The sequence below is a fragment of the Erinaceus europaeus genome, chromosome 4 (genome assembly GCF_950295315.1).
Source record: "Erinaceus europaeus chromosome 4, mEriEur2.1, whole genome shotgun sequence".
Classification (NCBI taxonomy): domain Eukaryota; kingdom Metazoa; phylum Chordata; class Mammalia; order Eulipotyphla; family Erinaceidae; genus Erinaceus; species Erinaceus europaeus.
The window spans coordinates 60,032,547-60,051,045 of record NC_080165.1 but is presented as its reverse complement, the minus strand read 5'-3'; the positions used below and the strand labels follow the sequence as shown (position 1 = coordinate 60,051,045).

Below are 18,499 nucleotides of genomic sequence, written 5' to 3'. Positions count from 1 at the left end.
CAGCCACAGACCCTTATCCACCTCTGTTCTCTACCCAGCTGGCCCCACATAAGTCCTCTCTGGCCATTATATAAAAGGCTGTCTGCCCCCTTCCCCATCACAGTCTGGAAAGTGGTGCAGTGGATAAAACATGCTTGGAGTCTCAAGCATGAAGTCCCTGTTTAATTCCTGGCATCACATGTGCCAAAATGATGCTCTGTTTCTCTTTCTTCTCTTCTACCTATCTCATTAATAAATAAATAAAATCTTTAAAAATAAGAGGCAGGTATGGGGTAAGGCGGTAGCACAGCAGGTTAAGCACACATGATGCTTAACATGCACAAGGACTGGCATAAGGAACCTGGTTCGAGCCCCCAGCTCCCCACCTGCAGGGGGTCACTTCACAATCAGTGAAGCAGGTCTGCAGGTGTCTCATTCTCTCCCTCTCTCTGTCTTCCCTTCCTCTGTCCATTTCTCTCTGTCTTATCCAACAATGATGACATCAACAACAATAATAACTACAACAATAAAACAAGGGCAACAAAAGAAAAAATAAATTTAAAAAAAGCAAATCCAAAAAATAAAATAAAATAATAAGAGGCAGGTAATGACTCATCCAACTGAGCACACATCATCATCATGCTTAAAGACCCAGGTTCAAGCCCCTGGTCTCCACCTTCAAGGGTGACATTTCACAAGTAGTGAAGTAGTGCTGCAGGTATCTCTCTTCCTTTCTCCCTCCCTCTCTCTCTCCCTCTCCCCTCTCAAGTTCTATCTGCCCTATCAAATAAAAAAAAAAATGGAAAAAAATGGCCACTGGGAGCCTGAACTCATTATGTAGTCACCAGGACCCCAGTGATAACCTGGTGCCATTTTAAAAATAATAAATTATAAATGAATAATTACATAAATACCTCCTCCATCATGCTAGGTTCTTCACTTAGGACACAGGACCTTGAGGACAGAAGCAGTTATTTGAGTTGTCCCTTGTGCCTGAGACTTTGAAGTCCCAGGTTCAATACCTGTCACCACCATAAACCAGAGCTCATCAATGCTCTAATAAAAAGAAAGAGAAGGAGGAAAAGGAGGAGATGGTAGAGAAAGGGGAGAAAGAAGAAGAGGAGGAAGAGGATGAGGAAAAAGAGGAGGAAAAGGAAAGAGAAACCAAATACCTTCTCCAGTGCTTCATACACAATTGCTGCTCAGTAAATAAGTGTTGGGTTTATCATACAGAATGCTCACAGTTAAACCCCACGCAGTGACCACTGGATAAATGAAGGTAGCAGTGACAATGGTGGCGATGACCTGGAAGAGGGTGAAGTTGCATCTGGTCCTCACAGAAGCCAGGAACTGTTCATACACAAATTATCCCCGATTAACAACTAAGAAAACCTGTCCACACCATGACATCAGTAACAAAACCAGCACCAGTTCAGTTCCCCTAGTTTGGCCTAGGGTGGCCTTCCCCCAAGATCACTTCCTAGGGATGGGGCTACTTCCTTGAGCAGAATGGTTCGCTGTGAATCACAGATACGCAGAGAAGCAGCCATGGCTGGGACAGGGCTCAGAGGGAGCAGGGCAGAGGGGACAAGCTCTGCACAGGGCTGTGAGACTTGGAAACTCAAGTTCCTGTGCACTTCTGGCTGTGGAGATAGCAAGATAAGAGGCAGAAAGATAAGAATCCCCTCCTGTTTCCTCCCAAAAAGATAAGAATTCCAGTGCAGGGACTGGAGAAACAGCTTACTCAGTAAGGGGTGTGCCTTGCTATGCACAAGGAATAGGTTTGAACCCTGGCACCATGTGGCAGTGCTGGGGAACTGAAGGAATCTCCAGTGTTAAGGTGTTTCTTCCTCCCTCTGTCTAAATGAAAAGTTTGGTCCTGGAGTGGTGAAATTGATATTCTGCCTGTCTGAGGCCCTGGCTCCACTAGAAAAATAATAATAATAATAAAAAGGCCTAGTACAGAAGCACCTAGAACTGCTAGGGGAGAGTCTATGCGATATGGACTCTGTATCTCAGCATGTCAGGCTCCCATAAGTGAAGGAAATTAGGATCCTGAAGAAATTTCCTTGTTGCCACATCCCCAGGGCATGAGACTTCCTGGCATTCCTTTGGTGGAGTTCTTTGTAGTGCTTCACCTCCACAGCCTGTTCCCAGCCATCTGAAAATATTTTTTTGCAAGGAAAATAATTTCTTGTTTTATTTCAAAACAGTAACTTGCGGACTGGGGAGATGGCATAATGGCTATGCCAAAAGACTTTTGTGCCTGAGGCACAATCTCCAACACCACATTAAGTTAGAGCTGAACAGTGCTATGGAAGGATGGAAGGAAGGAAGGAAGGAAGGAAGGAAGGAAGGAAGGAAGGAAGGAAGGAAGGGAGGGAGGAAGGAAGGAAGGGAGGAAGAAAGGAAGGGAGGGAGGAAAGGAAGGGGAGCTCCAATGGCGCAATCGGTTAGCACATGGTACTCATACGGAAGGAAGGGAGGGAAGGAGGGAGGGAGAGATTCGTATATTGAAGCACTGGTCAAAATTAAATACTAATATAAATATCATAGTATATATATATATATATATATGTAAAGCAATTTTTCTGAATTTATTTTAAAGGCAAGATTTTCAAAACGTATCATTAGAAAGAATGTATAGGGGCCAGGTGGTGGCATACGTTACAATGCTCAAGGACAGGTTCGAGTCCCCAGTTCCCACCTGCAACAGGTTCGAGTCCCCAGTTCCCACCTGCAGAGGGAAAGCTTTTCAAGTAGTGAAGTTGTGTTGCAGGTGTCTCTCTTCCTCTCTATCATCCCCTTCTGTCTGGATTTCTGGCTGTCTCTATACAATAAATAAATAAATAAAGATAATTTGAAACAAAGAAAAGAAAAGAAAGAATGTATATTGGGAGCCTGGTAGTGGTGCACCAGGTTGAATGCACATGTTACCACATTCAAGGACCCAGGTTCAAGCGCCCCCGCCCCCATCCCCACCTGCAGAGAGGAAGCTTGATGAGCAGTGAAGCAGTGCTGCAAGTTTTTTTCTTTTTCCATCTCCCCTTCCCATTTCAATTTCTCTCTGTCATATCAAATAAAATAAAAGGGAAAAAAAGATATAGATTTTTTTCCCTTTTTTTATTGGGGAATTAATGTTTTACACTCAACAGTAAATACAATAGTTTGTACATGCATAACATTCCCCAGTTTCCCATATAACAATACAACCCCCACTAGGTCCTCTGTCATTCTTCTTGGACCTGTATTCTCCCCACCCACCGACCCCAGAGTCTTTTACTTTGGTGCGATACGCCAATTCCAGTTCAGGTTCTACTTGCGTTGTTTTTTTTTTCCTTCTGATCTTGTTTTTCAACTTCTGCCTGAGAGTGAGATCATCCCATATTCAACCTTCTGTTTCTGACTTATTTCACTTAACATGAATTTTTCAAGGTCCATCCAAGATCGGCTGAAAACGGTGAAGTCACCATTTAAGATACAGATTTTTAAAAAAGAAAGGAGGGTTGGGCAGTTGCGCAGCCAGTTAAGCACATATGGAATGAAGCACAAGGACCAGTATAAGGATCCTGGTTTGAGCCTCCAGCTCCCCACATGCAATGGGCAGGCTTCAGAAGTAGTGAAGCAGGTCTGCAGGTGTCTTTCTCTCCCCCTCTCTGTCTTCCCCTCCTCTCTCCATTTCTCTCTGTCCTATCCAACAACAACAACAGCAATAACAACAACAACAACAACCACAACAAATGGAAAAAATGGCCTCCAGGAGCAGTGGATTCATAGTGCAGACACCAAGCCCCAGCGATAACCCTGGAGGCAAAAAAGAAAAAAATAGCACGTGGCATGAAGTGCAAGGACTGGTGGAAGGATCCCGGTTTGAGCCCCCGGCTCCCCAACTGCAGGGGAGTCACTTCACAGGCGGTGAAGCAGGTCTGCAGGTATCTATCTTTCTCTCCCCCTCTCTGGTTTCCCCTCCTCTCTCCACTTCTCTCTGTCCTAACAATGACATCAATAACAACAACAATAATAACTACAACAACAACAAAATACAACAAGGGCAACAAAAGGGAAAATAAATAAATATATATAAAGAAGAAATTAAAAAAGAAAGAAGTAATGTATGTATATCAATGTATGTTAAGTAAGTCACAGTTTAAATTTAGGGTGAATAATCAAGCCAAATTATGTATAGCTGCTAATATTTAGAACACTGCATGTATTTTCAATAACTTAAAAAAGAATATCTATATATTCCTATTTCCTTATGTCTCTAGGAAGTACAATTTTTTGCTATGTTTAAATATTAAATCCAAATATTTACTCATGGTAGGAAATTTACTCTGGAATTAACTATAGTTGAAGTTAACATAGATACAGAAAAAAAAATCTGTAAGTATTCTAAAATGATCTCTTATAGCAATTCCAGAGAAGCCATGAACAAAAATGGTAGTTCTCTGTACTTCTACTAAATGGTATCTCATATTGCGCTGAGTTCAGCAGAACAGCAGCATTCAAGCAAAAATAACTTATGGGATTTTTTTTTGCCAGTACTTTATTATAAAGATGACATTTTGGCTAGTATTAAAATTCTTTAACTCCATTACGTTGATATTCCTAGAAGTGGTATTGCATTTGCAACAAGCCACCTTTCTTATGGTACATTCTGGTGTTAACTCAGAGATTGAACTCAATCATTTGAAACCTTGTTATTTGAAAACCACATTTTCTTGCTCAGAACTAAGTGGTACTAAGGTGAAAACAGCTGTCATCATTCTTGAGTTCCTTTTACATTTATTTATGAGAGAGAGGAGGAGAGAAAGAGAGAACCAAAGCCCTACTCTGGCACATGCGAGGCCAAGGATACAACTCAGGACCTCATGCTTGAGAGTTAAATACTTTATCTACTGTGCTACCTTCTGAGTCTCCTTTATTTCCCTTTAAAGGAATATACTATGGAACTTCAGCAGTGACTATTATCTGATTCTACCAAGTCTATTTCCAACAATACATGAGAGAGGATTTTTTTTTCTTTTTTCTTTCTTTCTTTCTTTCTTTCTTTCTTTCTTTCTTTCTTTATTTATTTATTTATTTATTTAAGAAAGGAGACATTAACAAAACCATAGGATAGGAGGGGTACAATTCCACACAATTCCCACCACCCGGTCTCCATATCCTGTCCCCTCCCCTGATAGCTTCCCCATTCTCTATCCCTCTGGGAGTATGGACCCAGGGTTGTTGTGGGTTGCAGAAAGTGGAAGGTCTGGCTTCTGTAATTGCTTCCCCACTGAACATGGGCATTGACTGGTCGATCTATACTCCCAGTCTGCCTCTTTCTTTCACATTTCCACTATAGAGGATTTTTTTTTTAAATACAACTTCTCCAACTAAATTTTAAAGGCATCTTCAATGATACAAATCCAATTACAGAGAAGACTAAAACAAAAATAAACCAATGGTGCTACACCAAATTAGAGCCTCTGCACACACACACACACACACACACACACACACACACACACACACACACACACACACAGAGACTCCTTACAGAATGGGAGATTTTTATATGTCATACATCAGACAGGAGGCTAATAACCAAAATATATAAAGAGCTGACCAAACTCAGCAACAAGAAAACAATGACCCCATCAAAAAATAGGGAGAGGATATGAACAGAATATTCATCAAAGTATAGATTCAAAAGGCCAACAAACATGAAAAAATTCTCCAAGTCATTGATTGTCGGAGAAATGCAAAAAAGACGAAAATGAGATACCACTTCACTCCTGTGAGAATGTCACACATCAGAAAAGGTAACAGCAACAAATGCTGGAGAGGTTGTGGGGTCAAAGAAACCCTCCTGCACTGCTGGTGGGAATGTAAATTGGTGCAACCCCTGTTGGAACAGTCTGGAGAACTCTCAGAAGACTAGAAATGGACCTACTGTATGACCCAGAAATTCCTCTCCTGGGAAGATATCCTAAGGAACCAAAAACACCCATCCAAAAAAATCTGTGTATACCTATGATCATAGCAGTTTTTTAATAGCCAAAACCTGGAAGCAACCAGGTGTCCAACAACAGGTGAGTGGCTGAGCAAGTTGTGGTATGTATACATCGTAGAATACTACTCAGCTATTAAAAATGGTGATTTTACTTTCCTCACCTCATCTTGGATGGAGCTTGAAGGAATCATGTTAAGCAAGATCAGTCAGAAAGAGAAGGATGAATATGGGATGATCTCACTCATAAAACTGAAACATACTACCATGATGCCAACCTGCCTTCCCTGGGAAGACGACCTCGCCTGTATGTCCTGGGACACCATATCCCCTGAACCTTACCCCACTGGGAAAAGGTAGAAACAGGCTGGGGGTATGGATCAACATGTCAATGCCCATGTCCAGTGAAGAAGCAATTACCGAAGCCAGACCTCTGACCTTCTGTGCCCCATAGAGATCTTTGCTCCATTCTCCTAGAGGGATAAACAATCGGAATGATTCTAGTGGAGGGGCTAGGATATGGCACTCTGGCTGTGGGAGTTGTATAAATAATACCCCTCTTATCCCACAATCTTGTTGACCATTATTAAGTCACCAATAAAAAAAAAGTTGAAAAAAATAAGAAAACACAAAATAGAACTTGGACTGGAATTGAAAGCTTGACGTCTCGTCATCCAATCTGGTCTCCTACACCTACACTGAACTTCTCTGTTCCAGACTCTTGGAAACAGAGCTGGCAGTCAGCTGAGGTAAAGAACAAACACCTCATCACAGACCCCTGCAAGCGTCAACCCGGCTTTGACCTAGCACGTTATGATTGGGCCCTCCTCAATCGCTATCGAACAGGCCATGGCCGGTGCGCCGCTATGTTCCATCGCTGGGGAGCCAGAGATGACCCGAACTGCCCCTGCGGCTCCAGACAGACTATGACCCACATAGTCAACGACTGCCACCTCTCCAGATTCAAAGGAGGTCTCGAAACTTTACATCAGGCTCAACCTGACGCTGTTGACTGGCTACGGAAGAAGGGCAAACGCTAGAAGAAGAAGAAGAACCAAAGTAAAAGATTCTGGGGTGGGTGGGTGGGTGGATTCAGGTCCTGGAACATGATGGCAGAGGAGGACCTAGTGGGGGTTGAATTGTTATGTAGAAAACTGAGAAATGTTACCCATGTACGAACTGTTGTATTTTACTGTTGATTATAAACCATTAATCCCCTTAATAAAGAAAAAAAATGATATAACTTCTACTGAAGTCTAGAAGACTGCAGTCTCAGAGATTTCACTCCAGCAATTTGTCACACCAGGGCTATCCCATCCCTGACTAAACAAATAAACACTGAAAGCAAATGACAATGGTATCCCCACTGCTGTCACTAAAAATTTCAGGCTGTTTTACATTCTAGAATATGTCAATAAAACATTTGTACAGATAAATTAATGTTTAAAAATTCTTTAACTCATGTCTACAAATGCCTTTTCTTTGTTCTGAAGCTTATATAATTGTTTTCAAGCTGGAAACCTAAATATCCTGGCTTTGCATTTGAAAACATGCCATAACCAAATACACATATTGTGGAAACTCCAGGACTGATCTCATAAAAGCAAAAACAAACTTAGAGTGCTTTTGCTATTGTTTGCCCTCTGGTCAGATTTTAAAAGGTCACTGACTACTAAAGTCAGGTATCTGCTAGTAGTGTTTATTTCTACTAGCCACACTTAGTCCCAACAAACCAACAGCTGAACCAAAAGAAACCTTCTCAGCTTATTGTTGTCTGTGAGGAATCTGAAGTATTTTCAATTAAGACTGTCATCTCTCCTGGAGATTTCAACATGTGTGGTCTAAACAGCAGTGTTTCTGATGTTCAGACTTTGGAATTCCTTTATTTCAACTTCACCTTGGCTATCCATTTGATGCCAAGAAGTACATTTTTTTCTTTCTTTCTTTCTTTCTTTCTTTCTTTCTTCCTTCCTTCCTTTCTTTTCTTTTTTTTTTAGAGCTTTGGCTATGAGGGTAGCAGAGTTAGTAGCATCAAATGGCATTTGTTTGTTTCATAGAGGCAGAGAGAGAGAGATAGTGAATGAAAGAGACCACAGTACCAAACCTTCCTTTAATGTGGTAGCCAGGCTTGAACCTGGGTTCTTCACTTTGCAAAACAGCACACTATCCAAGTGAACTATTTTACTAGCCTAAATAGAAAACTTTATTTTAAAATCTTATGTATTTATTAATTAGTGAAAGAAGTAGGGGAGAAAGAGAACCAGAGCATCATTCTGGTACATGTGATATAGGGGATCAAACTCAAGACCTCATTCTTAAGATTCCAATGCTTTGTACTGCACCAAAGAAAAGGACTGGGCAGGGGCAAGAGGATGGTAGTTAGATCCTGGAGCATGATGGTGGAAAAGGAATGGGAGTGGGAGGAGGGGGTAGAGTGTTATGCCGAAAATTGAGAAATGTTACACATGTACCAACTACTGTATTTACTGGCAATGATAAACCATTAATCCCCCAATAAAAATTTTTTGTTTAATTCCAATGCTTTATCCGCTGTTAAACCTCCTGGGCCTGATTTTGTTTGTTTGTTTGTTTGTTTGTTTTCACCAGAGCACTGTTCATATCTGGCTTATGGTAGGCCAGGGGATTGAACCCAGGACTTTGGAGCTCTAGGCATGAGAGTCTCTTTGCATGACCATTATGATATCTACTTCCATCTCTGATTTGGATTTTATATCTTGTTCTGACCTCTTCACTGAGTGAAGTCCTACACTATTTATGTCTTTAAGGATCTCTAGTGTACTTGGCATATTGGGTTTCACTGGCCTGCTCTTAACTGAAGTCTTTCCAGCACTGGCTTCTTTCTTTGTTTGCTCTTTAATCAGGTCAATAGCAGGCACTCCTTGGTGGGGTCCTGATGGAGGAAGTGGCATGCCAAGGGGCTTGTGGAGCAGAAGGCAGTGCTGTGCCAACTGCTGTAGTAGAATCTAAGTCGCCTACGAGAGATGTGACTGCTATAGCAGTGTTTCAGTTTTGGCAACCTGAGCTCTGAGAGCAGCAAGTTCATATTTCAAGAGCACAGTTCTTGTGTACTACTTCCTCATTCGCCACAAGGGAAGTCTTCAGTTGATACTCTTCTGGAGACAGGTTGGGTAAAGAAAACTGTCTGCTTGGAGGCTTCTCAAAGAAAGGAAGGGCATCCTGAAGCAGGAGTGGAGGGAGTGGGGGGCTTGAACTGACCTCTATCCTTTGTCTCATCGAACATTCTCCTTCTATGTCTATTCATCCAACATGAGCAAAGGACACCATTGCATCCTTTCCTAGGTGACCAGGCTCCATTTCATCTCTGAAACTGAACCCTCAGACACTGGGTCAGATATAAATCAGTATCCATTTTCCTTATGCTACTTTGAGATAAACCATAATGGCTTCCCAACTGAAGTATTGATTGCAAGCTTACTCCAACCTGTTGGGTAAACCATCCAAATTGGGTGTTTAATCCAGCCAGACATTTAGATAGCAAAGCCTCTCCAAATTTGCATGTCAAGTACTTCAGAAATGCATAGCAGAACATGATCCCAAAAGCAACCCTGGTCCCTCTTGAGGTGTCTTCTTCAGAAACCCCAGTTTCTAGCTTCGACATTCCCAGAGTATTGCTATCAGTCACCCCATCTACAATTTTATTGTTTGATTTTAGTGTTTTGTTTTGTTTTGACAGAGACAGAGAAAGGAAAGTGGCAGAGAGAGAGAGAGAGTGAGAAAGGATGAGAGAGAGAGAGAGAGAGAGGAAGACATCATAGCTTCCTTCAGTGCAGCAGGGGTTGGGCTTGGACCTGGGTCATTAACATGGTAAAGCAGCATACTATTCAGGTGAGCATACTATTTTGCTATCCCCTGAAAACTTATTTATTTATTTATTTTTAAATATTTTAATTTATTTATTATTAGATCAAAACAGGGAGAGAATGAGAGGAGAGGAGGAGACAGAGAGGGAGAGAGACAGACAGACACCTGCAGCCCTACTTCAGCACATGTGAAGCTTTCCCCCTGCAGGTGGGGACCAGGGGCTTGAACCTGGGTCCTTATGCATAGTGATGTGTGTGCTTAACCAGGTGCACCACCTGGCCCCAAACTTTTTTATTTTTAAAAGCATGCCCGGGCCTGGGTGGTAGCGCACCTGGTTGAGCAGACATATTATAGTGCACAAGGACCCAGGTTCGAGCCCCCGGTCCCCACCTGCAGGGGAAAGTTTTACGAGTGGTGAAGCAGTGCTGCAGGTGTCTCTCTGTTTCTCTCTCTCTCTCTCCCTCTCTGTGTGTGTGTGTGTGTGTGTGTGTGTGTGTGTGTGTGTGTGTGTGTTGTCTATCTCCCCTCCTCTCACTTTCTGGCTGTCTCTATCCAATAAATAAAGATAATTTAAATTTTTTTAAATACTGAAAAAAAAGAAAGAAAATGCCCTCTGAATACCTTACCCAACCCCACACTGCCACAGGCCTCAGTAGCTACTCAGTAGCTACCCTGCTTTGCACAGAGGCCATTTAGTGGCTCCCTTCTTGCTGGGGGAGGCCAAGGGCAGAAAGGTTCTCAGGCAGCACTGCCTCAGATGGCATATCACCATTCATTAGGTGTAGCATAACACCCTGCTGTGTTCCCCTTTGACCATATAGTCACTCCGAGACAAGAGAAAGTCTGCCAGTAAATTCTCACATCTTTGTGTAAATGTTCCTGCATGCACGAGTGCACCCACACACTTCCTCCTCAGCACAATCTCTCCTCAGCTCATACACAGGAGCTCTGACTTGGTCAGCATCACCCACACCCACTGCTCCTTCAGAGTCAGTCATGGCATCCTTCATAGTTGTTTGGAAAGCAGGTTTTTCCTTTGTAGCCAGGGGCCACTCAGACAGCAACCCCTCCAGAGTCAGCCAGCAGGGGTGCCTTCTCAACCCCGCTCCATATGACCTCTCTTGTCTGCCACAGCCTCCTCAGTACACCATCACTTTCTCATGCCCTCAACAGTGAGAATCCCACTCAAGACCTGGAGCACACACCTGTGCACCCATCAGCAGCACCCCCACCCAATAATTCTCATCCTGGAAATCACACAAAGCCTAAAGTCAAATGTGAGAGCAAGTGAACTCCACTCCCAGGCATCAGTGCTGGGCTCCATAGGGAAAAAGGAGGTGGAGACTGGTGAGGGAAGATGGGGTAGGGGTCCCCCAGCATAATTACAATATGGTTTCTAGAGGTGTCTGAGGCCTCCCCAGTTTTCACCCATCTCTATCCAAAGAGGTGAGAAGCAGGGCCTGTTCTCAACTCAGTTCCACAGTAACAAATAGTAGTGATAGTCACAGAGCCCAGATTGTCCAGTGGGCAGATCTGAGAGACCACCTGCTACTGCTTTCTCGTCTACGGGCCCTCTCTCTTGCCCCCAGTAAATAGAGACTCCAAGGTTCTAGGAAGTCAAGTGACAGCAATGGAATGCCAGGTAACTTCCTCAGTCTCAAGCCAAAGTGCCCACCATTGCCCCATGCAGAAAACTCCAAATTCACTGAGGAAAGAGAGCCCAGCCCTTGCACCTTCTTCACTCAAGGGAGATCCCTATATCCTCCCTCCTTCCAAGTCCCTCCAAAGAAAAAAAGAATTGCACCTCTGGAGTGATTACTGCCTCTCAAAGATTCCCAGTCCTGCATGCACTCCAACACCTCTTGAGCCTGGTGATGAGGCGTGCCTGCCCGAGGAGCCCTCCAACTCTGGAACTGTTAACAGTCTTGCCTCTTGCCCAACCACTCTTTCCGCTGCTCGGCGAGCCAATCGACTGTGCTCATCTCTGTGACTTCCTATAGTGGTGACCACCGGACAGACTTTCTCAATCTTGCCTGATGTTCTGAGACCCTCTCACCCTCGGGTCTTGGAGAACCCTGGAGCTGGGCTGGAGTGAGGTCCTTTTTAGTAGGGGCTCTGAAGGATGAGAGCACCATGGTACCATGAAGCTCCATATATAGTAAAGTGGTGCTGTGATGCCTCTCCCTGTCTCACTCTCTGCTGGACTTTCTCTGTCTGAAAATAAAGGGATGTTCCTTTTTATAAATAAAAAATTAAAATAAAATTAAAGGAATGAAAATGTTGACCCAGGGTGGGTGGAACTGTGCCTGTGTTACATTAAAAAAAGATTGTTAACACACCATGCTGGAAAGAATGTAGAATATTTTCATGTGTCATTGGTAAATACACAATAAGCACTGTGCAGATTTCATGAAAGGAAATATGGTGCTACCTACCACATTTAAAATACAACCAGCTCTTCACTCAGCAATTTCTCTTCTACTCATTTGTCCTGCAGGCATTTCTCTTCTACTCATTTGTCCTGCAGGAGATAAACAAAGTGACAATATAGAAAGTTATTTATTACAGCATTGTCTGTAGTTGTAAAGAGGAAAAAACAACTTAAATTTCCATCAACAGGGACCTGGTGGTGTAAACACTAATTCACCCATACAGTGGCCTATTCATGCAGATGTGAAGAAAATAAAAAAAATGGGTTTATATGGAGTGAATTTGAAGACATATTGTTGAATGGGAAAAGCAAGGTGCAAAAGAGAGAGCAGAGTATGCCCAGTATTAGGACAGTGTGTGTGTGTGTGTGTGTGTGTGTGTGTGTGTGTGTGTGTGTTACATGTTTGTAAATATATAGTGTATTTCTGACAGATCATACAAGAAACTGGAAGCAATGGGGTGGCTAAAGTTCTAGAAGGGGAATTTATGTTTTGCTGTTCATTTTGTACCATACATTACACATTCAAAAATGAATTTTAAAAGAATGTGGCTGTCTGGGAGGTGATACAATGGATAAGGTGTTGCATTCTCAAGCATGAGGTCTTGAGTTTGTTCCCCAGCAGTGCATGTATCAAACTGATATTTGCCCCCTCTTCCCCTCATATCTCTTGTGCACAGGTTATAATGAATGCACAAGGACCCAGGTTCAAGCCCCCAGTGCCCACCTGCAGGAGAGAAGTTTCATGGGTGGCAAAGCAGTACTGCAGGTGTCTATCTCTCTTCCTCTCTATCTCCCCCTTCCCTCTTGATTTCTGTCTCTATACAATAAATAAATTTAAATAAATAAAATCTTTTAAAAATACTATGTACACATTTATATAGAAATCAATGGAAGAAATGTGGTAAAATGTTAACATTTAGGAACTATATGGGAAAGGTATATAAGAATTATCTTATAAACTTTGCAACTCTCCAGTATATCTAAAATTTCTAGCAATTTAATTTCTGAATAAGTATATATTCTCATGACCAACTATCATTTTTACTCTGCTTTTACAAATGAGGAAATTAATACTCCAAGAGATTTTTTTTGAGGTTAGAATGTTTACTTATTTATTTTTAGTTTTTTAATTAGTGATTTAGTACTGACTTACAAAATTATAAGATAACAGGGGTATAATTCCATACCTTTCCCACCACGAGAGCTCTGAGCCCCCATTCCCTCCATTGGTAACTGCATTAGTTCTCCTAAGATCACAGATATGGGTTGACTATTATTTCTTTTTTTATTATTTTTTAAATTTTATTTATTTATTTATTTATCCCCTTTTGTTGCCCTTGTTTTATTCTTGTAGTTATTATTATTGTTGCTATTGATGTCGTGGTTATTGGATAGGACAGAGAGAAATGGAGAGAGGAGGGGAAGACAGAGAAGGGGAGAGAAAGACACCTGCAGACCTGCTTCACAACTTGTGAAGCGACTCCCCTGCAGGTGGGGAGCCAGGGGCTCGAGCCAGGAACCTTATGCTGGTCCTTGCGCTTTGGCGCCACCTGCACTTAACCCGCTGCGCGCTACCGCCCAACTCCCTGACTATTATTTCTATAAGCATCTATCTATATTTTTATATATTTGCCCATTTCTTTAATGGTCCTGCCTTCTCTTCCTTCTGCATCACATGTAGTACTTCTAAGTGTCCTTCCTTTCTCTCCCCCTTCTTCTCTGAGTCCTGATGGAATTATTCTAAGAGATTTTATTGAACTAAACAAGACATGGATTTTTTTTATTCAGCAAATATTTATTAAGCATCTGGTGCATACCAGACACTATGCTAGACACAAAAGTGAAAATTTTTAAATAGTAATATATATATAGGGCTGGGGAGATAGCCTAATGGTTATGCAAACAACTTTCATGCCTGAGGCTCCTGTGGTCTCAGGTTCAGTCCTCAGTGCCACCTTAAACCAAAGCTGAGAAGTGCTCTGGTATCTCTCTTTCTCTGTATCTTTCTCTCTGTACCTCTCTGATTAAAAATAAATAAAATGAGCCCCACCCTAGAGGTTCCAAGACTGGGGGAAATATAGGCTCTATTGAGGAAGTGGGATATTCATGTTGTCTTAGGGTTAAGAAGACAATAGATAGTTATTGTTATAATCACATTATTTGGCAATTGGGTTAACTTTGAAAAATTCCTTTGTTAGGATTTGCTGTATCATACACAACATCACCATAATTTATGTCCTTTGACATTATTTGTGTATAGCTGTGCCACTGGTTGTTTCTGTTTTCCCTGGTCTAGGCTTTTGAGAAAGTCAACATAACAAAGACTCAGCCTATGTATTAAAAAGACTCGGTATGTGCTTTAAAAAGTTTGAGACATACAATCAATTTTTCCCCTCATCTTTTAGTTAAATAGTGATTTATATGACTACAAATTAATAGGAGTGTACATAAACACCATTCCCACCACCAAAAGACTGTGTCCCATCCCATCCATCCCACCCCACCTCACCATCCCCCACCTCACCATTCCCCCACCCCGGGAAGCTGAACATCCACCCTCACCCCCACCCCAGGGTTTTTTCTTTGGTGCCTTACTCCAAATTCAGTCAAATCTTGCTTTTAGTTTCCCTTTCTGTTCTTCTTTCTCAACTTCTGTTTATGAGTGGGATCATCCCGTATTCATCTTTATTTTTCTGACTTAGCTGACTTAACATAATTCCTTCTAGCTCCATCCAAGATGGGTCAGAGAAGGTGGGTTCATTGTTCTTAATAGCTGCATAGTATTCCATTGTGTATATATACCACAACTTTCGCAGCCACTCATCTGTTGTTGGGCACCTGGGTTGCTTCCAGGTTTTAGCTATTATGAATTGTGCTGCTATGAACATAGGTGTACACATATCTTTTTGGTTGGGTGTTATGGAGTCCTTGGGGTATATCCTCTTTGTATATTTTAGTTCCTGCATGCTTCTCTCAATTCATATCAAATGACATTGCATCCACTGATCCTAACCTAATCAACACAACGAGTACCATCTCAGCATGCTTCACTTCAGACTGTGTCCAGAGACGTTAGGCATGGGATGTCAACCCTTTACCCTGATTACTCGGGTGAGACCTTTCCTTTCATAGTAGTCTCTAATTCCATTCCAGGTGGTTCAGTTCCTAAAAAAGTCCCAAAACCTAGATATAGACCAGGTCCTGTGTGACAGAGCATATGTCTACATGTATCCATAAATTAGGGCAAAATATATACCTGAAAGCAAAAGTACACAATAGTCTGCAGTGAGTCAGTATAAAGTTCCTAATGAAATAGTATCTAATTAGACTTAGATACCTTCCTCACCTACTTCCTATTACAGTTATCTCACTCACTCCAAAGCTAATCTTATCAAAGCAAGGACTGCAAAAGCTGAATAAGGACAAGAGACTGGCATATTTAATGATGACTCTTAAGTCACTATAAGGCCACCCCATCAGCTGGGGCCCTATTCGGGGAGTCCTGAGATTCCCAAACAGACATGATGGGCCTAGACCTCAAATAAATTTCTCTCACCTTGTTACTGGTCATCTCTATCAGGAACAACAAAATAGACCCCTATAGGACTTTGTCCTCAACTTGGATCAATAATGGACAACATACTCTATGCTATACCTGAGGAAGATGGGTCCTGATACTGGGGCAGCTTGGAGTGTTCCTACTCATGACCACAGAATGTGAGCTCAGATCTACAGGGATACAGAGGTCACATAGGCTCCTAGGCTGAATATGGTCCCCAGACCAAATCAAATAGATGGAGTTTACAGTAACTATTGATACCCCTTTCCCATATTAGGGAACTACTCTCTTCTCTAATCCAGCTTTCTGGTCCTTCTTCAGCCATGCCATCATCTCCCCAAACAATAACTTGGATCCACCTGTATATCAGATTACAGGCTCAGGGGAAAAACACTAGTATAGCCACAGGCCCTTTGGAATATAACTAAAATATGCCTACTAGCTATCTACAAAATGGAGTACCCCTCAACTCTTCACCTGCATTATTCTAGCCTTTAAGTTCATGACTGGTCAACAATTTGGCCTTGTATGTTAACTCTCTTTTCAGTCACCAGTTTCCAGATGCTAACAGGATGCCAACCAGATTTCCCTGGAAAGACAACCTCACCAATGTGTCCTGGAGCTCCACTTCCCCAGATTTCCCTGGAAAGACAACCTCACCAATGTGTCCTGGAGCTCCACTTCCCCAGAGCCCCACTTTACTAGGGAAAGAGAAAGACGAGCTGGGAGTATGAATCGACCTGTCAACGCCCATGTTCAGCAAGGAAGCAATTACAGAAGCCAGACCTTCAACCTTCTGTATCCCACAATGACCTTGGGTCCATACTCCCATAGCATTAAAGAATAGGAAAGCTATCAGAGAAGGGGATGGGATACAGAGTTCTGGTGGTGGGAATTGAGTGGAGTTGTACCCCTCTTATCCTATGGTTTTGTCAATGCTTCCTTTTTATAAATAATTAAATTTTAAAAAATAAATTAAAAAATATATTTTAAATAATTAAACTGCAAACAAGAAGAAAATGAAATATTGGGATGACATTAAAATATTTTTTCTTTATTGGAGGATTAATGGTTTACAGTCAACTGTAAAATGTAAAAGTCTGTACATGGATAACATTTCCACATAACAATACAACCCCCATTAGGTCCTCCTCTGCCATTACACATTAATAACAAGTGCAATGAAGAAAAGGAAAACCAAATGGAAAGATAGAAAGTGGAAGATATAGACAGGGAGGCCTGTCAGAGGAGATTATGTTAGAATAGAGCATGTGAGGCAGAAGATCTGGATAAAGAATTTCAGGAAGAGAGAACACAGTATGCAAATATCTTCAGGTAGTGTCAAGGAGCAGCGAGGAGCCATTCGACCAAGCAGGTAGCGGAGGAAAGATGGGGAAGAGGAGTTCAACAGGCTTTGCCAGTTCTATAAGGACCTGGGTTCCTACTGTGAAGTGGAAGCCACTTGGAAAAGTGACCAAAAAAAACTTTAAAAAGAATCTGTCTGGCTGTTTTAATTGTGAAGAACAAAGAAAGAGGCCAGAGTGGTGAGGAGACTATTACAAGAATTCAAATAAGAAGTGATGGCTTGGGTCAGGAAGGCGTCAGTAGACGTGATGATAAGAAGTGATGGAACTCTAGAATCTTCTGAAAACAAGGCCAGCCATGTTTGCTGCTGGATTTGGCAAGGTAAGAACCCTGCCCCAGTGAGCTCTCTCTCTTTTTCCCATAAATTTGGCCATATGCATTTGCCTGCTACATTTGGACATATGCAATAAATCCAGGATCTTTTCTCTCTAGCCAGGGGCTCTCTTCACTTCTCTGGGGACAGAATAAAGTTGAATTAAAAAAAATTTTTTTTTTATTTATTAATGAGAAATATAGGAGGAGAGAGAAAGAATCAGACATTATTCTGGCATATGTGCTGCCAGGGATCGAACTCAGGACCTCACGCTTAAGAGTCCAAAGCTTTATCACTGCACCACCTCCCAGACCACTAAAGTTGAATTTTTAAGACCCAGTCCCCAGGTTCTAAAGGCTTTCCCAGAACAATTACCACCCATGCAGTCCATGGAGTGTTGGGAGAGGCAGCAGAAGTAAGAGAGGAATCTGAGCCTACAGAGCCCTTTGAGGAGGGCAGTGTACTTAGCTTGGCCTGGCCCACTTCTCCAGCCCAGGGCAGAAATCTGCCTGTGACAGATCAAAGTGCTAGGAAAAGTGTTAAATCCAGGCCTCTCTGGAAACAGTGGAACTAATTTTAAAGCACCGTCTCACTGAAATTCAGAAACTGAATTTTCTAAAAAAGAAAACAAATGATCAAGGATGAAAGACCAAGAGGGTGTTATGAAGGGGAATGCTTTAGCACACACTCACTTTCAATTCCCTAAATGTGCTTTAATTCACTTTACAGTTTAGCAAACTCTGAAGCAAGACGTTCTCTAATTTTATTTGTCTGTTTGTTTGCCACCAGGGTTATCTCTGAGGCTCAGTGCCTGTATAATGACTCCACCACTCCAGGAGGTTATTCACCCACTCACCCTCTGCCATTTTTTAATGCTAGAGACAGAAATAGAAAGGGGTTTGGAGGAAGAGAGAAAGAAAGACACCTGCAGCTCTTGAAGCTTCCCTCCTGCAGGTGTCTTTCTTGAACCCTAGTCTTTACATAAGATAACGTGCACTTCACCAGGTGTGCCAC

At 42.1% G+C, this 18,499-nt stretch overlaps 1 protein-coding gene and 1 pseudogene across 1 annotated transcript in view; both read right to left on the bottom strand.

Annotated features, from left to right (window-relative positions):
• The window catches only part of RAB44 (RAB44, member RAS oncogene family), a 52,744-nt gene extending 41,038 nt beyond the window's left edge, over nucleotides 1-11,706 (bottom strand). Inside the window, exon 1 of the mRNA XM_007517836.3 lies at nucleotides 11,622-11,706. Within this exon, the coding sequence (XP_007517898.2) occupies nucleotides 11,622-11,664 (43 nt within the window). The 5' untranslated portion in view covers nucleotides 11,665-11,706. The remainder of the gene's footprint in view (nucleotides 1-11,621) is intronic.
• On the bottom strand, nucleotides 7,755-9,483 carry LOC103108857 (mitochondrial fission regulator 1-like; annotated as a pseudogene).
• Nucleotides 11,707-18,499: the final 6,793 nt, after the last annotated feature.